Source organism: Eschrichtius robustus, chromosome 12 (genome assembly GCF_028021215.1).
Source record: "Eschrichtius robustus isolate mEscRob2 chromosome 12, mEscRob2.pri, whole genome shotgun sequence".
In the NCBI taxonomy this organism is placed as follows: Eukaryota; Metazoa; Chordata; class Mammalia; order Artiodactyla; family Eschrichtiidae; genus Eschrichtius; species Eschrichtius robustus.
Window position 1 is genome coordinate 57696701 of NC_090835.1, and position 25790 is coordinate 57722490.

Genomic DNA, 25790 nt, shown 5'->3' on the forward strand with positions numbered 1-25790 from the left:
TCAATTTGAAGAATACAATTCTATGCTCAAGAACTGTTTAATTAATGCTAATTTTTAATTTCCTGGGATATTTTTGTTTCTGATGAAAATGTGTGCATGAAATTATGATGCTTGTTAAGTAACTCTTGTGTATGGCCAAGTATCGCCACTCAAAGGCGCCTGTGACTCCTTTACTTCCATCATTCTAGTCTGTTTGTTTTGCAGATAGTGGAGGCGGTATATGAACCAGTGCCAGAAGGCATCTATTCTGAAAAGGTGACCACTATCATCAGCAGGTAATTAGTCTCATAACTTCAAACCTATAGGGATTGTCAAGAAATACCTCATATCTATGCAAATTCACTATGTAAATATTAAGAGGAAGAGGAAGGGCTCTCAAATAATCCAAAGCTAGAAAAATGTTTGTGCATCACCAGTCATAAGGACCATTTGGAAGCCAACCAAGTGTCCAAGCGGAAGTAGTACATTCACTTGAAATATTATGCAACCATTAGATTGATTATTCAGAAGGCTTTATATCAACCTGTAAAATAAGTATGATCTGCTAAATAGACATTTCTCCAAAGAAGGTATACAGATGGTCAAGAGACACATGAAAAGATGTTTAACATCACTAATTATTAGAGAAATGAAAATCAAAACTATGAGGTAATCACCTCACACCGGTTAGAATGGCCATCATCAAAAAATCTACAACCCATAAATGCTGGAATGGGTGTGGAGAAAAGGGAACCTCATACACTGTTGGTGGGAATGTAAATTGATACTGCCACTATGGAGAACAGTATGGAAGTTCTTTAAGAAACTAAAAATAGAACTACCATATGATCCAGAAATCCCACTCCTGGGTATATATCCAGAGAAAACCATAATTTGAAAGGATACATGCACCCCAGTATTCATTGCAGCACTATTTACAATAGCCAGGACATGGAAGCAACCTAAATGTCCATTGACAGAGGAATGGATAAAGATGTGGTACATATATACCATGGAATATTACTCAGCCATAAAAAAGAAGGAAATAATGCCATTTGCAGCAACATGGATGGACCTAGAGATTGTCATAATGAGTGAAGTAAGTCAGACAAAGAAAGACAAATATCATGTGATAGCGCTTATATGTGGAATCTAAAAAAAATGTACACATGAACCTGTTTACAAAACAGAAATTGAGTCATAGATGTAGAAAACAAACTTATGGTTACCAAGGGGGAAAGGGAGGGGCGATAAATTGGGAGATTGGGATTGAAATATACACACTACTATATATAAAAGATAATAAATAGGAACCTATTGTATAACATAGGGAACTCTATTCAGTGCTCTGTAATGACCTATATGGGAATGAAGTCTGGAGGAGAGTGGATATAAGTACATGTATGGGTGATTCACTTTGCTGTACAGCAGAAACTAATGCAACATTGTAAATCAACTATATGCCAGTAAAAAATTAATTTAAAAAAATTTTTAATTAAAAAATGAAAACAAACAAAAAAACCAAGTATGATCTGAAACTAAGTAAAACAAACAAAATGTACACGTATTTATAACTATGAAAAAAACATAAAATGTGCATGAATATGGAAAAGAGTAGACAAGAACATATGAAACTGAAAAAGGCCATGTTAGATGATAAAATGGCAAGCATTTTTTCCTTTCTATTTTTAAGAAGTATTTTAATTTTTCAAAGAAGGTCAGAAAGAAGTGCTCCATATATCCATATAGTAGGAGTTTAATGAAAGTCCTTATCCCTATAGAGTCTCAAAGTTCTGCCCCCACAGAGCTTGTCCCAGCTGATCCCTCACCCTTCCCCTCCCACTTTCCCTCTGCTCCCTCCACTCCAACCACAGGGAGCTCCTTGCTACTGCTCTTCCCTTTTCCTGGCACTTTCTTCCCTCTGATACACGCAGTGGCACAGGCCCTTACTTCCTCTGGTTTCTGTGGAAACTGGGTCTCTGCATAATCAGGGCACCTGCCCTGATGCCCCCACAACCTCTCTAGACTCTCTTGTCCCCTTGACCGGTTTATAAAGTTCACAACACCCGCCACCCCTAACACATTATACATGTGCATGCAGACTTGTTCCTTAATTGTCTCTCTTTCCCACCAGAATGAAAACTCCACAAAAATGGGGACTTTTTCAGTGTAGTTTATAGCTATTCAGTGCCCAGAGCAATGCCTAGTACAAAGTAGACCCTTAACAATTCACTGGTTGTATGAATAAATGACTCATTTACCTGGCTGATCGTTATTTCTGGACCATTTTATGACCTTAAATTGGCCCAAGATTACTACTCTGCCCCATCAAGCTGAGTCAAATCCTTATTGTGATAATAGAAATCCTAGGGTCACCCCAGATGGAAACTATACCTATCCCCCTGCCCAGTTCCTTTAAATCTCAATTCTGTATCTATCCTAGCTCTTGGCACCACCTCTGATGCAATGTAATAAATGTATTTTCATGGCTGTGTCCCTTTCCCTTTGGTTTCTCCTTCCAGCCCATTGTTTAGCATTAATAGATACTCCTCACGTTTGTAGGATTATATCTTGAATCTTTCCTTGCTCAGCACAATGCTGCCCTACAATATTAAGTACCTCAGGCCCAGCTGGGGCTGAGTTTCACTAACTGTGGACTCTGAGCAGACAATTTGACTATTCTTTCAGCATCTGTTTCCTCGTCTGGTAAAATGGGGGTCGTAATAGTACCAACCTCATCAAGCTGATGTGATGATTATAACATGCAAATCACTTAGCATAGAGCTTTGGCAAATGGTAAATCTTGAGCAATGTTGGCAGTTATCATTATAAATATTGTGGGAAATGAGCTGAAACCCCTTTCTAAATCATCTGAATTCCACGTTACACTAGATCCACCCTATTGCTAATGAATCCAGACAAATGTATTTAAACTGCTCATCTCCTGTTCTCTGCTATTTGTTTTCTGGAAAGTGCCTTAAAAATTCAAGAAGTCTCCAGAGAGGTCAAGACAAGAATACCAGAGTTACTCATTTAATTTCTCCTTTTCTTAGGTATTTGAGTGCCACGAAAAATAGGAGAGGGTAGTACAGAGACATTATTCTGATTTTGTGGCATTGGGCAAACAGGACCATAATTTGCTTATGACAGGCTTCCTGGCTATTGGTGTCCATGCCTCTTGGGGCTAGGAGGTTAGTGGAAAAGTCAGATATCAGCATTATCATGAAAAGGTTAAGAACATCAGTAGGTTCTAGAATTGAGTGGATTCTAATCCCCACTTTTCCACTCACCTTAACCTTCCCAAGCCCCACTTTCCTCATCTGTGATATATAGGTAGCAATAGTAACTACTCATGGGCTTGTTTTGAAGCCTAAATAAGATCATGCTTGTGATGGTCTTAGCACAGTTCCCAGCATGTAGTGAGCCCTCAATTAATTTAGGTATTGTTATTAATAATATTATTATTTATGGAATGAAGTATATAAAAATTATGATAAATTTGATGAAGGATGGTAAAAGGGGCAATGAGAGATTACAGAAGGACTTGGTCTAGTCTGGGGATTTGGGAAAGTTTTTCTCTGAAGAAAGGTCATGTAATCTGAGACCTGAACTTCACTACTTCTCAAATAGTAAACAGAGTGGAGAAAGCATTTCATAGACCCACATCTCTGAAGGCTTTCCTGAGCAAAAGAGCTTGTTAATTTGAAGAACTGAAAAAAGTTGGAGATGCAGCATGTCAAGTAAGGGAGAGAATAGCCAGCAAATGGACCTGGGAGGCTGACAGGACCCAGGTTGACAGGTTCTACAGGCCACATTGAGGGTTTTGAATTTTTATCTCCAGTATTGAGGAGAGGACTGAAGGGTTATTAACAGGTTGAGACATAGTGAAAATTTCTTTAGCAGAGATCATTCTGGCTGATCTCCAGGGAATAGACTGAAGGGAATGAGAGTGGGAAGGAAAACCAGGTTCAGCTGTCCACTGAGAGATGATGGCGGCTTTGACTAGAGTGGTGGTGTTGATGGAGAGGAGTGGGTTGTTCCCACTGTGGGCTGGAAGTTGAGTCAACAAGTTTTGGAGTACAATCGTAAGAGGTTTAAAAAATACTTCAGTTAACTGGGAAAATGGAATGGCATCGAGAATATGAAAACAATCGGATTTATTATGTGGAACCTCAGCGAATGGAGCCAAGACCATGGAATGGAAGTTCTGGGGGGGGCCAAGGTGACCTTACCATTAGGAAGTGTGTGTCAGAATTAGAGATATCCACAGTGGAGCAGGCTGCTGATGGGTGGTGAGTTCCCTGTCACCAGAGTGTTTAAGAGGATGAATGAACACTATTAGGGGACTCCAGACGAAATGTTCTGAGTACACTTTTAATTCAAAATACTAAGGTGCCATAATTAGTAGGAAATGACAATTTAATTTTAAAGCTGACTACAAATTAAGATTGCAGTGTGCAGCCTATAACAGATGTAGTTTTCATTTAAAGTTATTCAAGACAGTGGGTTCACATTGTGAAGTTTTGTCTTTAGAAAATTTGACATAAAACCAAAATCAGTTGTGAGTTGCATGCAATTACATACTTGAATTGCTTTGGATTTTCAGTCTTTAAAAATTAAGTTTCAGGGACTTCCCTGGTGGTGCAGTGGTTGAGAATCTGCCTGCCAATGCAGGGGACATGGGTTCAAGACCTGGTCTGGGAAGATCCCACATGCCGCGGAGCAACTAAGCCCGTGTGCCACAACTATTGAGCCTGCACTCTAGAGCCTGCAAGCCACAACTACTGAGCCCACGTGCCACAACTACTGAAGCCCACATGCCTAGAGCCTGAGCTCTGCAACAAGACAAGCCACCGCAATGAGAAGCCTGCACACCGCAATGAAGGGTAGTCCCCGCTCACCGCAACTAGAGAAAGCCCGCGCGCAGCAATGAAGACGCAACAACGACGACCCAATGCAGCCAAAATAAATAAATAATTTTTTTAAAAAATTAAGTTTCAAAAGAACTAGAGAACAAATTCAATTTCCTGTTTTCTTAGTTTCTTACCTTAGCAGACTTTTAAATTGGGAGAATAACTTAGTAACTCTGAAGAGTTTGAGGCAGAAAATAAATATATTTTACTGCTCTGCTCAGTACCAGCATTACTGTTTTTACCTTCCAGTACACTGTTAAGAGAATGTTATCTATTTACTTTCTAAAGTAAGAGCTTCCTTTAAAGTAAAGGAAGAACATTTCCTTTTATGCACACAATATTCCCATTGCCTAAGTTTTCTCTGTCTGTGCTTGGTTGCATAAGCTGTCTGGCACTTTGTTTCAGAGGCAGTCATAAGGAATAAAGAAGTTAGTTTTGGCTAGTTTTAAGGACAGTGGATCTTTACATTTTCCACCCTATCTTCAACTCTTTGTTTCTTTTTTTTTTTTAAAGATTTAATTTTATTTATTTTTGGCTGTGTTGGGTCTTCGTTGCTGCACGCGGGCTTTCTCTAGTTGTGGTGAGCAGGTAGGACTATTCTTTGCGGTGCACAGGCTTCTCCTTGCGGTGGCTTCTCTTGCTGCAGAGCACGGGCCGTAGGCACTCAGGCTCAGTAGTTGTGGCACACGGACTTAGTTGCTCCGTGACATGTGGGATCTTGCCGGACCAGGGATCAAACCTGTGTCCCGTGCATTGGTAGTCGGATTCTTAACCACTGTGCCCCTGGGGAAGTCCCACCTCTTTGTTTCTTAAAACATGAAATGAAGACAGTTGAACATTGTATCCCTTTACTTTTTCCATCTGGTCTCTCAGAGTAGAGCGGGGATGAAGTGGGTAGCATGAGTGGAATATCCCAGATTTTTTTCTAGAACGTGATTTTATGCTTATTTGATTAGAGAATCATAAAAGCATTCGGTTGCTCTTAAGAATTTCTCTGAAATATCCAAGCAGGGAGGCATTTCACAGCAATGAGGATAAACTGGAACTTCTGGTAGGAGATATTCCTAGGGTTCCAAAAGTCTATACCGAAATATTTTAGGTTATAGACGGGTAAATTCTTAGATGTTAGGCTTAGTTCATTTGTTCATTCATTTGTTCATTCATTCACTTGCTGAGTACCCATCAGGACCCAGATTCCATTTTACGTGCAGGGGAGATCATGGTGAAGGAGACACAGGTCCCTCCTCTCAACAAGTTTCCAGTTTCCAGTGGTGGAACAGACCATTATGATACAATAGTTACAGTTGTTTTACGTACTTAAATATAGACAGTGCAATGAGAATGTGTAAAAGGCGGACAGTGAGTCTGTCTAAGGGTGGTCCAAGAAGTCTTCCTAATGGAGACTTGGAAAAGAGTGGTAAGCACATAAGGGATGTGGTTTGGGAAAGAGTAGATATAATCAGCAAAAACCAAATTCAAGCAGAGTGAATAAAATAACCAAGAAATGGGGGCACAGGTGAGCCATGGGCTGTTTGCGAAAGAACAAGTAGGAGCATTTGGTGTGTTGCTGGCGGGGGGGAAGAGGGGGTGAGGCTGTGGAGGGAGGTAAGGGCTAGTTCAGGAGGGGCTTGTATCGCATGCAGGGAGTTTTAATTTTGTCCTCTTGGGCCATGAGGGGATATTGAGGAATTCTGAGCAGAGGAGTGATGTCATCAATTTTGGAATGTTTTTCTGGTAGCAGTTTACAATATGGATCAGAGGTGGACAAGAGATGTGCATGTCATTTAGGAGACTGTTTCAGTGGTCCAAGCAAGTGATGATGAAATAGGCCAATAGCCATGGGATTAGAGGGGAATGATACGGATTTGAGAAATATTTGGGAGGTAGAAGCCACAGGATTTGGTGTTGGCTGAATGAGGGAGGAGATGGAAGAGAAAGAAAATTGTGGATTTTCTTTTTAATTTGTTGGGCACTTTACAGGGATGGCTTCATTTAATCACCATACCAGCTTGATGTGGTAGATACTATGATTATCCCATTTTACAGATTATAGTCCCAGGCTATCTGGGATTTAGAAGCTAAACCTTGCCCAAGATCAGAGTTAATAAAGGGCGAGCCAGGATTTAACCCCCAACAATCAGACCCAGGGCCTGCAGGCCTAATTATGATGCTAAACTGCATCTCCCAGGTGGTTCCTTTTCTGATGATGGCAAACATAGGAAGGGGAGTAGCTTTGGGAGAGGAGGGGATGACTAAATGCCAGCACAGAGGCCATTCTGGATTCTATTTACCATAATATATAACTGTATAATTTGTAAAACTAGCTTGCATTGCTTTTTTATTAAAAAAAAAATAGCTCAGCTGATCATTCAACTGACAGTACCTTGAATTTAGAACTTAGAATTCAGACTAAGACTTTAGAATATCTGCACTAATGAAAGGGGTTTTTGTAGTCATAATCAACACTTGGTCAACTGAGCCTTTTTATCCGCTTTGATGCCTTTTGCTAATTAAGTGAAGGTGAGGAACCAGATTTAATTAAAAGTGAAGTTGAACACTTAACTTCTTTTGTGATTATGAGTGAAAGTAAGAAACTTGAATACAGTATTCAAGGTCATGAAATTCTCAATAATTTTATCTTTGAATTTGTGTTTTAGAAGCGAAGTCTGATGGGAAAAGAAGCATGTGTGTTGGGGGCTTGGACCCTAGTGCACGTGTGGTCCCTCCAGCTCCCTGGCTTAAGTTCTCAGCCACCTGCTTCCAGCCCTCTGGGCCTCTGCCTGGCCTCCAGCTCCACCTCCCTGTCCCTGTCCCATTGCTGCTTCCCTCTACCTGGTATGGTGATTGGGTGTGTCAGCAAGGGAGGACTGTGTTCCACCTTTACACTTTTCCCCCAATAGGATATGGAGGCAGGCAAGGAGATGGTCAGGGTGGAGCAGGTGCCCTGCTGCATCTGGGGTGGGGCAAAGAGGAGGCCATCCCTGACCAGGCTGGTGGCACCCTGGCTTGTTTGGAGGGTGATTCAGTGGGGGCCTCTTGCTGACCTCTAATCCAGGTACCAATTGCATCCTGCTGTCATGGAGGTTGCAATATCTTGGGGGGTTTCTTGTCTACCATCAACTGGGATGCTGGACTGTGGGAAGGGGAGATTGACTTCCTCACTCCCTGCTGGCGCCTCACAATTTATATTATGTGGGACACTCCCCAAATTATGTAGTTGGCCCTTTCTCCTCAATCTCTTGCCTTATTTTGTATATAATAAATGCATAGACTGAACTTTGTTAAATAAGAATTCAGCAGATATGTCTGTCATAACCATAGTGCAAGCCCCCTTTGTTAGAACTTGAAAACAAATAGCATAAAGATAAAGCATGAAATGATAATGACTTAAAATTTGATTAAGACTTGTGTATTATACTCATGGTTATTAAAGTCAAGAAAGGAGAGAGAGATCAAAGTGGCAGATTAGGAGGATGCTGGGCTCACCTCCCCGCATCCAAACAACAGCTCTTGTTGAAATCAACCTGGGGACAAGCAGAACAGCTCTTCTGCAACCAAGGCTGTAAAGAAAGATCCACATGGAGTCTGGTAGGAAGGGAGAAGCGATGTGGTCAGGATCTACACCCTTAGCAGGGACACAGGAGAGGAGGGGACATCACAGGCTCAGGGATCCTCCCTGGGGAGTGAGGGATTCCAGCCCCACATTGGACACCCCAGCCCTGGGATACAACACCAGGAAGACAAGCCCCTTAGCTGGTTTGAAACGCAGTGGGGCTTACCAAAGGGCTGTAAGAAACTGGGCCTCTGCTCTTGAAGAGCACACAGACTTGCTTGCTCCCAGTCAAAGTGTGGAGGCAGCACACTGAAAACTGCCAGGGGCTCTGGCCAGCTAGCCAGGACTGCTGCATCACACCCCCCGCCCACCCCTCACCTGGCTCCTGCTCTAGCCCCTCGTGCTCCAGCACTGCTCTCCACTAAGGCAGAGGGTGCCACTAACTACGAGAGTGTGCACACTTGGAGGGAACAGAGCTGGCTTGGATCCCAGCCCTACCTCTGACCAGGGCATAGGCAGCCATTGCCAGCATGTGTGTCCCTGGGCACTCTTGGGAGGGAGCAAGCTCAGCTCAGTAGTGTGATACCAACCCCTCCAGCCACAACCCAGCCTCTAGCCAAGCAAGCACATCAGGGATAAAGTGAAATCAGAAAAGAAGTACAGCCTCAAGCCCTCAGGCCCTGAATCTATACCCCAAACCAAGGCTGAGACTGCCATCACACCTGGAAGAAACCCAACTTCCTCAGGGCTCCTGCTCCAGCCCCTGTGGCTCTGACCCCACCCTTGACAGGGTGGTGATGGCCACTGAGCCGAGGAGAAGCTCCAGGTGGCACCTGGCTCTGGCTCTAGCCCCTCCAACTCTGCCCCTACCTCCCACCTAGGTGGTAGCTGCCAGCACACACTGGGAGAAGACGTGGCCTATGCTAATGTCAGACCCAGCTCTCCCACCAAGGCCACTGGGCACACAAAGACTTCATAGGGGCACTCCCACACAAGGACAGAGTAGGTAACTGTTTCACCTAATTTTATAGTGACAGAGAAAGTCAAACAAAATGAGAAGACAGAGAAGACTATGTTTCAAAAGAAATAAGAAAAAAAAACCTGAAAAGAAAATCTTAATGAACTAGAGGTAAATAATTTACCTGATAAAGAGTTCAAAGCAATAGTAATGAAAATGCTAACTGAACTTGGGGGAAAAAAGAGTACATGAACACAGTGAGAATGTTAACAAAGAACTAGAAAATATTTGTTTAAAAAACAGACAGAACTGAAGAATATAATAACTGAAATGAAAAATACAGTAGAGGGAATTAACAGCAGATTAAGTGATACAAACAGAAGAGCATACTAGTGACCTGGGAGATGGAATAATGGAAATCACCCAATCAAAACAGCAAAAAGAAAAATAGATATTAAGAAATGAGACTTGTTTAAGGGACCTCTAGGACAACATGTATACTAACATTCACATAATATGGGTCCCAGAAGGAGAAGAGAGAGAGAAAGGGGTAGAAAATATATTTGATGAAATTACGGCTGAAAACTTCCTGATGCTGAAGAAGGAAACATATTCAGGTACAGGAAGCACAGAGAGTCCCAAACAAGATGAACACAAAGAGACCCCCAACAAGACCTATCATAATTAAAATGGCAAAAGTTAAAGATAAAGAGAGGATTCTAAAGGCAGCAAGAGGAGAGACCTTCAAGATGGCGGAGGAGTAAGATGTGGAGATCACCTTCCTCCCCACAAATACATCAGAAATACATCTACATGAGGAACAACTCCTAGAGAACACCTACTGAACGCTGGCAGAAGACCTCAGACTTCCCCAAAGGCAAGAAACTCCCCATGAACCTGGGTAGGGCAAACGAGAAAGAAAAACAGAGACAAAAGAATAGGGATGGGACCTGCACTTCTGGGAGGGAGCTGTGAAGGAGGAAAAGTTTCCACACACTAGGAAGCCCCTTTACTGGCGGAGACTGGGGGTGGCAGGGGGGAAGCTTCGGAGCCGTGGAGGAGAGCACAGCAATAGGGGTGCAGAGGACAAAGCGGAGAGATTCCTGCAGAGAGGATCGGTGCCGACCAGCACTCACCAGCCTGAGACGCTTGTCTGCTCACCTGCCAGGGTGGGTGGGGGCTGGGAGCTTAGGCTCCAGCTTTGGAGGTCAGATCCCAGGGAGAGGACTGGGGTTGACTGCATGAACACAGCCTGAAGGGGGCTAGTGTGCCACAGCTAGCTGGGAGGGAGTCCGGGAAAAAGTCTGGACCTGCCTAAGAGGCAAGAGACCATTGTTTTGGGGGTGCACGAGGAGAGGGGATTAAGAACACCACCTAAACAAGCTCCAGAGATGGGTGTGAGCCACGGCTACCAGTGCAGACATCAGAGATGGGCATGAAACGCTAAGGCTGCTGCTGCAGCCACCAAGAAGCCTGTGTGCAAGCACAGGTCACTACCCACACCTCCCCTCCCAGGAAACTGCAGCCCGCCACTGCCAGGGTCCGGTGATCCAGGGACAACTTCCCCGGGAGAATACACGGTGCGCCTCAAGCTGTTGCAACATCATGCTAGCCTCTGCTGCCACAGGCTCGCCCTCCATTTCATACCCATCCCTACCCCCTGGCCTGAGTGAGCCAGAGCCCCCTAATCAGCTGCTACTTTAACCCCGTCCTGTGTGGGAGAGAACAGACACCCTCAGGCGATCTATACGCAGAGGCAGGGCCAAATCGAAAGCTGAACCCCAAGAGCTGTGTGAACAAAGAAGAGAAGGGGAAATTTCTCCCGGCAGCCTCAGGAGCAGTGGATTAAATCTCCACAACCAACTTGATATACTCTGCATCACTGGAATACCTGAATAGACAAGAAATAATCCCAAATTTGAGGCAGTGGACTTTAAGAGCAACTGTAGACTTGGGGTTTGCTTCTGTATCTAATTTGTTTCTGGTTTTATGTTTATCTTAATTTAGTATTTAGAATTTATTATCATGGGTAGATTTGTTTATTGATTTGGTGGCTCTCTTCCTTTTTGTTTTCTTTTTTTTATATGTAGATATTTTTTTCCTTTTTCTCATTTTGTGAGTGTGTATGTGTATGCTTCTTTGTGTGATTTTGTCTGTATAGCTTTGCTTTTACATTTGTCCTAGGGTTCTGTCAGTCTGTTTTTTTTTTTTCTTTTTAATTTTTTGTATAGTTTTTAGCACTTGTTATCATTGGTGGATTTGTTTTTTGGTTTGGTTGCTCTCTTCTTTCTTTCTTTTTTTTATTACTTTTCATTTTTTTTAATTATTAATAATTTTTTTATTTTAATAACTGTATTTTATTTATTTTTCTTTCTTTCTTTCTATTTTTCTCCCTTTTCTTCTGAGCCGTGGGGCTGACAGGATCTTGTTGCTCCAGCCGGGTGTCAGGCCTGTGCCTCTGAGGTGGGAGAGCCAAGTTCAGGACATTGGTCCACCACAGGCCTCCCAGCTCCACATAATATCAAACAGCGAAAGCTCTCCCAAAGATCTCCATGTAAGTGCTAAGACCCATCTCCACTCAAGAACCCGCAAGCTACAGTGTGGGACACCCTATGCCAAACAACTAGCAAGAAGGGAACACAACCCCACCCATTAGCAGAGAGGCTGCCTAAAATCATAATAAGGTCACAGACACCCCAAAACACACCACTGGACGTGGTCCTGCCCACCAGAAAGACAAGATTCAGCCTCATCCACCAGAATACAGGCACCAGGCCCTTTCACCAGGAAGCCTACACAACCCACTGAACCAAACTTAGCCACTGGTGGCAGACAGCAAAAACAACAGGAACTACGAATGTACAGCCTGCGAAAAGGAGACCCCAAACACAGTAAGAAAAGCAAAATGAGAAGACAGAGAAACACACAACAGATGAAGGAGCAAGGTAAAAACCCACCAGACCAAACAAATGAAGAGGAAATAGGCAGTCTACCTGAAAAAGAATTCAGAGTAATGATGGTAAAGATGATCTAAAATCTTGGAAGTAGAATGGAGAAAATACAGGAAACATTTAACAAGGACCTAGAAGAACTAAAGAGCAAACAAACAATGATGAAGAACACAATAAATGAAATTAAAATTTTTCTAGGAGTCAATAGCAGAATAACTGAGGCAGAAGAATGGATAAGTGACCTAGAAGATAAAATAGTGGAAATAACTACCGCAAAGCAGAATAAAGAAAAAAGAATGAAAAGAATTGAGCAAACTATCAAAAATTAAATACAGGGCTTCCCTGATGGTGCAGTGGTTGGGAATCTGCCTGCCAGTGCAGGGGACACGGGCTCGAGCCCACATGCCGCGGAGCGACTAAGCCCGTGAGCCACAACCACTGAGCCTGCACGTCTGGAGCCTGTGCTCCGCAACAAGAGAGGCTGCGACAGTGAGAGGCCCGCGCACCGCGATGAAGAGTGGCCCCTGCTCGCCGCAACTAGAGAAAGCCCTCGCACAGAAACGAAGACCCAACACAGCCAAAAAATAAATATAAATAAATAAATAAATTTATTAAAAAATTTAAATACAAAGAAAAAATATTAAAAGCAGCAAGAGAAAAACAACAAATAACATGCAAGGGAATCCACATAAGGTTAACAGCTGATCTTTGAGCAGAAACTCTGCAAGCCAGAAGGGACTGGCAGGACATATTTGAAGTGATGAAAGAGAAAAACCTACAACCAAGATTACTCTACCCAGCAAGGATCTCATGCAAATTTGATGGAGAAATTAACACCTTTACAGACAAGCAAAAGCTGAGAGAATTCAGCACCACCAAACTGGCTTTACAACTTTAGCTTTACAAATGTTAAAGGAACTTCTCTAGGCGGGAAACACAAGAGAAGGAAGAGGCCTACAATAACAAACACAAAATAATTAAGAAAATGGTAATAGGAACATACATATAGAAAACTACATAAATGTAAATGGATTAAATGCTCCAACCAAAAGACATAGACTGGCTGAATGCATACAAAAAGAAGACCCTTATATATGCTGTCTACAAGAGACCCACTTCAGACCTAGGGACACATACAGACTGAAAGTGAGGGGATGGAAAAATATATTCCATGCAAATGGAAATCAAAAGAAAACTGGAGTAGCAATTCTCGTATCAGACAAAATAGGTTTTAAAATAAAGTTTATTACCAGAGACAAAGAAGGATACTACATAACGATCAAGGGATCAATCCAAGAAGAAGATATAACAATTATAAATATATATGCACCCAACATAGGAGCACCTCAATACATAAGGCAAATGCTAACAGCCATAAAAGGGGAAATCGACAGAAACACAATCATAGTAGGGGACTTTAACACCCCATTTTCACCAGTGGAGAGATCATCCAAAATAAAAATAAATAAGAAAACACAAGCTTTAAATGATACGTTAAACAAGATGGACTTAATTGATGTTTATAGGACATTACATACAAAAATAACACAATACACTTTCTTCTCAAGTGCTCAAGGAACATTCTCCAGGATAGATCATATCTTGGGTCACAAATCAAGCCTTTGTAAATTAAGAAAATTGAAATTGTGTCAAGTATCTATTCCAACCACAACGCTATGAGACTAGATATCAATTGCAGGAAAAAATCTATAAAATACAAACACATGGAGGCTAAACAATTCACTACTAAATAACCAATAAATCACTGAAGAAATCAAAGAGGAAATTGAGAGATACCTAGAAACAAATGACAGTGAAAACACGATGACCCAAAACCTATGGGATGCAGCAAAAGCAATTCTAAGAGGGAAGTTTATAGCAATATGATCCTACCTCAAGAAACAAGAAACCTGTCAAATAAACAACCTAACCTTACTCCTAAAGCGATAAGAAGAACAAAAAACCACCAAAGTTAGCAGAAGGAAAGAAATCATAAACATCAGATCAGAAATAAATAAAAAATAAAGGAAGGAAACAATAGCAAAGATCAATAAAACTAAAAGCTGGTTCTTTGAGAAGATAAACAAAATTGATAAACCATTATCCAGACTCATCAAGAAGAAAACGGAGAAGACTCAAATCAATAGAATTAGAAATGAAAAAGGAGAAGTAACAACTGACACTGCAGAAATGCAAAGGGTCATGAGAGATTACTACAAGCAACTATATGTCAATGAAATGGACAACCTGGAAGAAATGGACAAACTCTTAGGAAAACACAGCCTCTGAGACTGAACCAGGAAGAAATAGAAAATATAAACAGACCAATTACAAACCCTGAACTTGAGACTGTGATTAAAAATCTTCCAACAAACAAAAGCCAGATGGCTTCACAGGCAATTTCTATCAAACATTTAGAGAAGACCTAACACCTATCCTTCTCAACCTCTCCCATAATATAGAAGAGGGAGGAGCACTCCCAAACTCATTCTATGAGGCCACCATCATCCTGATACCAAAATCAGACAAAGATGTCACGAAGAAAGAAAACTACAGGCCAGTATCACTGATGAACATAGATGCAGAAATCCTCAACAAAATACTAGCAAACAGAATCCAACAGCACATTAAAAGGAGCATACACCATGATCAAGTAGGATTTATCCCAGGAACGCAAGAATTCTCCAATATATGCAAATCAATCAATGTGATAAACCATATTAACAAATTGAAGGATTAAAAACCATATTATCATCTCAATAGATGCAGAAAAGCTCTTGACAAAATTCAACACCCATTTATGATAAAAACCCTCCAGAGAGCAGGCATAGAGGGAACTTACCTCAAAATAATAAAGGCCATATATGACAAACCCACAGACAATATCGTTCTCAATGGTGAATAACTGAAACCATTTCCTCTAAGATCAGGAACAAGACAAGGCTGTCCACTCTCACCACTATTATTCAACATAGTTTTGGAAGTGTTAGCCACAGCAATCAGAGAAGAAAAAGAAATAAAAGGAATCCAAATCGAAAAGAAGTAAAGCTGTCACTGTTTGCAGATGACATGATACTATACATAGAGAATCCTAAAGACGCTACCAGAAAACAACTAGAGCTAATCAATGAATTTGGTAAAGTAGCAGGATACAAAATTAATGCACAGAAATCTTTTGCATTCCTATTCACTAATGATGAAAAATCTGAAAGAGAAGTTAAGGAAACACTCCCATTTACCACTGCAACAAAAAGAATAAAATACCTAGGTATAAACCTACCTCCGGAGACAAAAGTCCTGTATGCGGAAAACTATAAGACACTGATGGAAGAAATTAAAGATGATACAAATAGATGGAGAGATATACCATGTTCTTGGATTGGAAGAATCAATATTATGAAAATGACTATACTACCCAAAGCAATCTACGGATTCAGTGCAATCCCTATCAAACTACCAATGACATTTTTCACAGAACTAGAACAAAAGACTTCGCAATTTGTATGGAAAAACAAAAGACCCTGAATAGCCAAAGAAATCTTGAGAAAGAAAAATGGAGCTGGAAGAATCAGTCTCCCAGACTTCAGACTATACTACAAACCTACAGTAATCAAGACATTATGATACTGACACAAAAACAGAAATATAGATCAATGGAACAGGATAGAAAGCCCAGAGATAAACCCACGCACATATGGTCACCTTATCTTTGATAAAGGAGGCAAGAGTATACAATGGAGAAAAGACAGGCTCTTCAATAAGTGCTGCTGGGAAAACTGGACAGCTCCATGTAAAAGAATGAAATTAGAACACTTCCTAACACCATACACAAAAATAAACTCAAAATGGATTAAAAACCTTAATGTCAGGCCAGACACTTTAAAACTCTTAGAGGAAAGCATAGGCAGAACACTCTATGACATAAATCACAGCAAGATCCTCTTTGACCCACCTCCTAGAGAAATGGAAATAAAAACAAAAATAAACTAATGGGACCTAATGAAACTTAAAAGCTTTTGCACAGCAAAGGCAACAATAAACAAGACGAAAAGACAACCCTCAGAATGGGAGAAAATATTTGCAAATGAAGCAACTGACAGGGATTAATCTCCAAAATATACAAGCAGCTCATGCAGCTCAATATCAAAAAACAAAAAACCCAATCCAAAAATAGGCAGAAGACCTAAATAGACATTTCTCTGAAGAAGATATACAGATTGCCAACAAACACATGAAAGAATGCTCAACATCACTAATCATTAGAGAAATGCAAATCAAAACTACAATGATGTTTCACCTCACACCAGTCTGAATGGCCATCATTAAAAAATCTACAAATAATAAATGCTGGAGAGGGTGTGGAGAAAAGGGAACCCTCTTGCACTGTTGGTGGGAATGTAAATTGATACAGCCACTATGGAGAACAGTATGGAGGTTCCTTAAAAAACTAAAAATAGAACTACCATACAACCCAGCAATCCCTCTCCTGGTCATATACCCTGAGAAAACCATAATTCATAAAGAGTCATGTACCACAATGTTCATTGCAGCTCTATTTACAATAGCCAGGACATGGAAGCAACCTAAGTGTCCATCAACAGATGAATGGATAAAGAAGATGTGGCACATGTATACAATGGAATATTACTCAGCCATAAAAAGACACGAAATTGAGTTATTTTTAGTGAGGTGGATGGACCTAGAGTATGTCATGCAGACTGGAGTAAGTTAGAGAGAGAAAAACAAATACCATATACTAACACATATACATGGAATATTTTTAAAAATGGTTTTGAAGATCCTAGGGGCAGGACACGAATAAAGATGCAGGCGTAAAGAATGGACTTGAGGACACGGGGAGAGGGAAGTGTAAGCTGGGATGAAATGAGAGAGTGACATGGACATAGATACACTACCAAATGTAAAATAGATAGCTACTGGGAAGCAGCCATATAGCACAGGGATTTCAGCTCAGTGCTTTGTGACCACCTAGAGGGGTGGGTTATGGAGTGTGGGGGGAAGGAGACGCAAGAGGGAGGAGATATGGGGATATATGTATATGTATATGTATAGCTGATTCACTTTGTTATAAAGCAGAAACTAACACACCGTTGTAAAGCAATTATACTCCAATAAAGATGTTTTAAAAAAGAAAAAAATAAAATAAAGGCAGCAAGAGAAAAACAGTCAGTTACAGGGAACTTCCATAAGGCTTTCTGCTGATTTTTCTGCAGAAACATTGCAGGCCAGAAGGGAGTGGTATGATACATTTAACGTACTGAAAGGAAAAAAACAAAACAAAAACAAAAACCCTACCCCTACCACCTAGGATACCAGCAGGGTTATCATTAGATTGTCTCTAAAATCAGGTACAAGACAAGGATGCCCACTCTCACCATTTCTATTTAACATAGTACTGGAATTCCTAAGCACAGCAATCAGACAAGAAAAAGAAATAAAAGGCATCCAAACTGGAAGGGAAAAAGTAAAATTGTCACTATTTGCAGATGACATGATACTATATATATAAAACCCTAAGTTCTCCACCAAAAAACTATTAGAACTACTAAGTGATTCAGTAAATCAGGATACAACATTATTATATGGAAATCTGTTATTTTTTAAACAACATATAATAATGAATTCTCAGAAAGGGAATGCAAGAAAATAATGCCGTTTATGGTTGCTTCAAAAAGAATAGAATATATAGGAATTATCTCAGCCATAAAAAAGAATGAAATTTCGCCATTTGCAACTACATGGATGGACTTAGAGGGTATCATGCTAATTGAGCTAAGTCAGACAGAGAAAGACAAATACTGTATGTTATCACATATATTAATCTAAAAAGTAAAACAAATGAATGAATATAACAAAATAGGACAGACTCACAGATACAGTGAACAAACCAGTGGGTAGAGGGGTTGGGGGAGAGGCAAGATAGGGGAAGGGGATTAAGAGGTACACTACTAAGTATGAAATAGATACAAGGATATATTGTACAGCACAGGGACTATAGCCAATATTTTATAATAAATTTAAATGGAATACAGTCATAAAAATATTCAATCACTATGTTGTATACCTGAAACTAACATTGTAAATCATCTACAATTTAAAATAAAAGAAAAATAAAATAAATAAATAAATGCAAAGAAAACTCAAGGACGAATAATTAGAAAAATAACAAGTTAGAGTGTTATTTTCACTTCTGTTATTAATAGTAATTGTGAGTAATAATTCTTAAATCTTGCCTGGAGACATTAGTATAGTTGAAAGTTGTATTAACTTTGGGTTGCTAAATCAAATACAAGATGTGAAAATTAGATCTTTTAGTCAAAGTCCAAATAAGTTAAATTTTATTGAGAAGTACACATAACTTCATTGAAATTAGAGCTTTTGAATAAAAAAGATAGACAAATATTTTAGTGAGTGCCAGAATGTTTTAAATTATGCTAACCAGTGATCTTGATAATTGGTTCTACAAGCATCTAGAATAGCCTTCTCTTAGTGTTTAGCTGTGACAGAAACAATGCTCCCTTTAGCAGGCTGATTGATATTTTCTACCGCCAAAATTCGAGAAAATTTTAGCATGTGATGTGTCAAATTATCTACTGTTAAAAATTATGAAACACACCTTAAACCTCTAAGTAACTGGGTCGAATTTTATTTTTATGACATCATGCTTTGTAAGACTCTCAGTAATCAAAGTTGTTGACATTGCCCCTATACAGCTGGAAAAGGCCAAAAAGTTGTTATTCCACCCCCAAGAATCCTGCCTTCCTTTTGGTGCATCAGGTGTGATCATCAGGGCCTATATTATTGAGATCATTCTTTGTTTAACTGGCCAATGAGTTGGAGTGGTTTTAGAAAATAACCAGTTACACAAGGAGACGCAGACCCCACCTGCCCATCCTGAGACTGGGAGCAGCTTCCTGTGCAGCCTGTAACCCTTTCCCACCAGCCTAGCTGCAAAGAGAACAGTGCTGCTCCCTCTCCTCCCCAAACTTTCCAAATGCCTTTTGAGAGGTCTTCGATGCAAAGCTATGCTTGATGTCCACCTTGCCCAGGTTCTCTTAGGTGCAAACATCATGGGAGATACATAGCAGAATTTAAACTTGGCCCTTCACACCCCATGGCCTGGTCCCGATTTTGACCAGAGGGCTGTAATTAGGTTATCTTCCCTTAGATGCCTCACTCCTGATGCAGAAACCCGCCCAGATATTGTAGAAGTCAGCTCCATGATATCAGATGTCATGATGAAGTATGTAGATAACTTATCCGCATCCCAGCTGGCCTTGGAGAAGAAGCTGGAACGGGAACGGAGACGCACACAGAGGTATTTTATGGAAGCCAACCAGAACACAGTCATGTGTCAGCGCGAGCCGGCTCTGCTCTCTCAAGTAAGTGGAAATCTTTCAATCTCTTCAGGATGCATTCTGATGGACTGTCTGAGGCTGTTCTTGCTTGTGTTGAGGAAAATTCATCTTAAGTTAGAAAAATATTAATTGCTACTGTAATATTTCACTATTATAGAGATACATATTTGCATCCATTTTGATATCTTATAGTTAAAATTAAGTCAATATAATTGATGTTCCAAAGAACTAACCCATAATTTGTTGTATATTACAAAACCAGAGGTATCAAAAAGATATTTTAGAAATTCATTAAGTTTGTAATATGATCTTTGTATAAGTAGCAGTGACTGCTTATATTCAATTTATTCAACAATCTTGGAAATATAGATGAAAATATTGTATGTCAGTTTAAAGAAGGAAATAATATTTGCCTTAAAATTTTTTTCTTATTAGTCTGTGTAATTGATTTCATTACTGTTTTTGGTGGTAATAATTTTTCCATGGTACAAATCAGAATATGTGCTTTTATTTTTCTTGACATTAACCTTTAAATTATTTTGATATTTAAGTTTATTTCTGAGTATACTTGAAAAAGGGATGCCAAAGCCACAGATTTCCGCAAGTGCATGTGATGGTGCCTGTGACGCCCTTGTTCTATTTTCTCTCTGCCTTTGTTGTATCATGACCCATGACTTATCCTTCACTCACGCTCTGGGTTCCCTGAAAGCAGGGATTTAGTAAGGGGCCCTTCAACCCATAAATGTTCTTTTTTAACCCTCCTGGGGATGGGCCCAGCACAATAGGGTCACAAAGCCCATCCTTGATCAGGATACCTGGTCATTAAATTCCTTTCCAGGATCTGCCTCAGCTGGGAAAATTATATAAGAATTAGTCTCCAAGAAGAGCCAGTTTTGATTTCTTGAATAACAGCATTTCCAGCAAAAGCTTTTTTTTTTTTTTTTTAAGAAGGAAAGCAATACTATTTGGTGGGTTTATCTTGCCATACTTGGAATCCGGAAGTTAAAGATTCAATCAATATAATTTTGGTGGGTTTTTAAAAATTTTATTTCATTTTTTATGTTTTTAGTACAGTCATACCTTTTATTTCACTTTTCTTTTTTTTTAAAAAATTATTTATTTATTTATGGCTGTGTTGGGTCTTAGTTTCTGTGTGAGGGCTTTCTCCAGTTGCGGCAAGCGGGGGCCACTCTTCATCGCGGTGCACGGGCTTCTCACTATCGTGGCCTTTCTTGTTGCGGAGCACGGGCTCCAGACGCACAGGCTCAGTAATTGTGGCTCACGGGCCTAGTTGCTTCACGGCATGTGGGATCTTCCCAGACCAGGGCTCGAACCCGTGTCCCCTGCATTGGCAGGCAGATTCTCAACCACTGAGGCACCAGGGAAGCCCCCTCACTTTTCTTTTTTTTTTTTTTAATTGAGCTATAGTTGATTTACAATACTATATTACTTTCAGGTATATAACATAGTGGTTCATAATTTTTCCATTTATACTCCATTTAAAGTTTTTGTAAAATATTAGCTATATTCCCAGTTCTGTACATAGCATCCTTATATCTTATTTATTTTATACCTAATAGTTTGTATCTCCTAATTCCCTACCCTTATCTTGCCCCTCCTCCTTCCATCTCCCCACTGGAAACCACTAGTTTGTTCTCTATATATGTGAGTCTATTTGTTTTATTATATTCATTTGTTTGGTTGTTTTTTTTTTGAGATTCCACATACAAGTAATATAATACAGTATTTGTTTTTCTCTGTCTGACTTATTTCACTAAACATAATACCCTCCAGGTCCATCCATTTGGTTGCAAACAGCAAAATTTCATTCTTTTTTATGGCTGAGTGGTGTTCTACTGCATATGTATGTACCACATCTTCTTTATAGTATTCTGCTTATGTTTTCTTCTAGGAGTTTTATTGCTTCCACTCTTACATTTAGGTCTTTAATCCATTTTGAAGTTATTTTTCTATATGCTGTGAGAAAATGTTTTAATTTCATTCCTTTAAATGTAGCTGTCCAGTATTCCTAGCACCACTTATTGAAGAGACTGTCTTTTCCCCATTGTATATTCTTGCCTTCTTTGTCATAGATTAATAGACCAGAAGTGCATGGGTTTATTCCAGGCTCTCTATTCTGACCTGTTGATCTATGTATCCATTTTTGTGCCAATACCATACTGTATTGATGACTGTAGCTTTGTAATATAGTCTGAAGGGAGTATGATACCTCCAGCTCTGAGGTTTTTCTCAAGATTGCTTTGGCTATTTAAGAACTTTTGTGTTTCCATACACACTTTAGAATTTTTTTTCTACTTCTATGAAAAATGCCACTGGTATTTTGATAGGGATTGCATTGAATCTGTACATTGCCTTAGGTAGTATGATCATTTTTACAATGTTAATTCTTCCAATCCATGGACACAGTATCTCTTGTCATCTTTTTTGTCCTCTTCAGTTTTTTTCATCAGTGTCTTAGAGTTTTCCAATGCTTTAATGTCTTAAACTTGTCCAGTTTTCCAACTCCAGTTAAGGAGTTTTGACCACCTTTATTAGATTTATTCCTAGGTATTTTTTTTTGATAGATGGTAAATGGAATTGTTTTCCTAATTTCTCTTTCTGCTAGTTTGTTCTTAATGTGTAGAAATGTAAGAGATTTCTGTATATTAATTTTGTATCCTGAAACTTTACAGAATTCATTGATGAGTTATAGTAGTTTTTTGGTGCTGCCTTTAAGATTTTCTCTGTTTAGTACCACGTCATCTACAAATAGAGACAGTTTTACTTCTTTCTTTTCAATTTGGATTCCATGTGCTTCTTTTTCTTGTCTGATTTCTATGGCTAGGACTTCCAATATTATGTTGAAAAAAAGGGGCAAGAATGGGCATCCTTGTCTTGTTCCTGATCTTAAAGGAAATGCTTTTAGCTCTTCACTGTTTAGTAGGCTGTTAGCTGTGGGTTTATCATATATGGCCTTTATTATGATGAGGTATGTTCCCTCTATACCCAGTTTGTGGAGAGTTTATAACTGTAAGTGGATGTTGAATTTTGTCAAAACCTTTTTCTGCATCTATTAAGATGATCATATGATTTTTATCCTTCAATTTCTTTTTTTTTTTTTATAAATTTATTTATTTATTTATTTATTTTCGGCTGTGTTGGGTCTTTGTTTCTGTGCGAGGGCTTTCTCCAGTTGCGGTGAGCGGGGGCCACTCTTCATCGCGGTGCACAGGCCTCTCACTATCACGGCCTCTCTTCTTGCGGAGCACAGGCTCCAGACGCGCAGGCTCAGTAGTTGTGGCTCACGGGCCCAGTTGCTCCGCGGCACGTGGGATTCTCCCAGACCAGGGCTCGAACCCGTGTCCCCTGCATTGGCAGGCGGATTCTCAACCACTGCACCACCAGGGAAACCCCTCTTTTTTTTTTAAGTAGAGTTGATTTACAGTGTTGTGATAGTTTCTGGTGTACAGCAGGGTGATTCAGTTTTTCTATATATATGTTATTCTTTATCAGACTCTGTTCCATTATAGGTTATTACAAGATATTGAATATAGTTCCCTGTTCCATAGAGTAGGTCCTGGTTGTTTTTCTACTTTATATATAATAGTGTGTATTTGTTAATCCCAAACTCCTAATTTATCCCTCCTCTTTTCCCCTTTGGTAACCATAAGTTTGTTTTCTGTGTCTGTGAGTCTGTTTCTGTTTTGTAAATAAGTTCGTTTGTGTCACTTTTTTTAGATTCCACATATAAGTGATATCGTGATATTTGTCTTTCTCTGACTTCACTTAGTATGATAATCTCTAGGTTCATTCACGTTGCTGCAAATTACATTATTTTATTCTTTTTTATGTCTGGGTAATATTTCATTGTATACATATATACCATATCTTTTTTATCCATTCATCTGTTGATGGACATTTAGGTTGCTTCCATGTTTTGGCTATTGTAAATAGTGCTGCTATGAACATTGGGGTGCATGTATCTTTTCAAATTAGAGTTTTCTTTGGATATATGCCCAGGAGTGGGATTGCTGGATCATATGGCAACTCTATTTTTAGTGTTTTGAGGAACATCCATACTGTTCTCTGTAGTAGCTGCACAAATTTACATTCCTACCAACAGTGTAGGAGAATTCCCTTTTCTCCACACCCTCTCCAGCACTTATTATTTATAGACTTTTTGATGATGATCATTCAGACTGGTGTGAAGTGATATCTCATTGTAGTTTTGATTTGCATTTCTCTAATAATTAGCAATATTGAGCATCTTTTCATGTGCCTTTTGGCCATCTCTATGCCTTTTTTAGAGAAATGTCAATTTAGATCTTCTGTCCATTTTTTGATTGGGTTGTTTGTTTTTTGGATATTGAGTTGTATGAGCTGTTTGTGTATTTTGGAGATTATTCCCTTGTTGGTCGCATCATTTGCAAATATTTTCCCAGTCTGTAGGTTGTCTTTTTGTTTTGTTTCCTTTGATTAGGTCCCATTTCTTTATTTTTGCTTGTATTTCTTTTGCTTTAGGAGACAGATCCAAAAAAATATTGCTACAATTAATGTCAAAGAGTATTCTGCCTATGTTATCTTCTGGGAGTTTTATGGTGTCATGTCTTATAGTTAACCCTTTAAGCCATTTTGAGTTTATTTTTGTGTATGGTTTGAGGATGTGTTCTAAGTTCATTTATTTACATGCAGCTATTCAGCTTTCCCACCACCACTTCCTGAAGAGACTGTCTTTTCTCCATTGTATTTCCTTGGCTCCTTTGTCAAAGATTAATTGACCATAGGTGTATGGGTTTATTTCTGAGCTCTCTCTTCTATTGCATTGATCTATATGTCTCTTTTTGTGCCAATACCATGCAGTTTTGATTGCTGTAGCTTTGTAGTATTGTCTGAAGTCTGTGAGGGTTATGCCTCTAGCTCTCTTCTTTTTTCCTCAGGATTACTTTGGCAATTCTGGATCTTTCTGTGGTTCCATATAAATTTTAGGATTATTTGTTCTAGTTCATTGAAAAATGTCATGGGTAATTTGATAGGGCTTGTATTAAATCTGTAGATTGCTTTGGGTAGTATGGCCATTTTAATAATATTAATTCTTTCATTCCAGGATCATGGGATATCTTTCTATTTCTTCTAATCATCTTCAATTTCCTTTAAAAATATTTTATAGTTTTCGGGATATAACTCTTTCACCTCCTTGGTCAGGTTTATGCCTAAGTACTATTTCGTTTGTTTGGTGCAATTTTACTTTATTTTATTTATTTATTTTTTAACATCTTTATTGGAGTATAATTGCTTTACAATGGTGTGTTAGTTTCTGCTTTATAACAAAGTGAATCAGTTATATATATATACATATGTTCCTATATCTCTTCCTTCTTACATCTCCCTCCCTCCCACCCTCCCTATCCCACCCCTCTAGGTGGTCACAAAGCACCGAGCTGATCTCCCTGTGCTATGTGGCTGCTTCCCACTAGCTATCTATTTTACGTTTGGTAGTGTATATATGTCCATGACACTCTCTCACTTTGTCACAGCTTACCCTTCCCCCTCCCCATATCCTCAAGTCCATTCACTAGTAGGTCTGTGTCTTTATTCCCGTCTTACCACTATGTTCTCCATGACCTTTATTTTTTTTCTTAGATTCCATATATATGTGTTAGAATACGGTATTTGTTTTTCTCTTTCTGACTTACTTCACTCTGTATGACAGACTCTAACTCCATCCAACTCACTACAAATAACTCCATTTCGTTTCTTTTTATGACTGAGTAATATTCCATTGTATATATGTGCCACATCTTCTTTATCCATTCATCCAATGATGGACACTTAAGTTGCTTCCATGTCCTGGCTATTGTAAATAGAGCTGCAATGAACATTTTGGTACATGACTCTTTTTGAATTATGGTTTTCTCAGGGTTTATGCCCAGTAGTGGGATTGCTGGGTCGTAAGGTAGTTCTATTTTTAGTTTTTTAAGGAACCTCCATACTGTTCTCCATAGTGGCTGTATCAATTTACATTCCCACCAATAGTGCAAGAGGGTTCCCTTTTCTCCA

General features: G+C 39.5%; 1 protein-coding gene across 11 annotated transcripts in view; it reads left to right on the forward strand.

The window, feature by feature from the left end:
• The window catches only part of NEK10 (NIMA related kinase 10), a 311176-nt gene that overhangs the window by 176780 nt on the left and 108606 nt on the right, over positions 1 to 25790 (forward strand). For all 11 annotated transcript variants that reach the window (XM_068557350.1, XM_068557356.1, XM_068557354.1 and 8 more), the window contains 2 exons: positions 205 to 275; positions 19544 to 19757. In XM_068557350.1, the coding sequence (XP_068413451.1) occupies positions 205 to 275; positions 19544 to 19757 (285 nt within the window). The remainder of the gene's footprint in view (positions 1 to 204; positions 276 to 19543; positions 19758 to 25790) is intronic.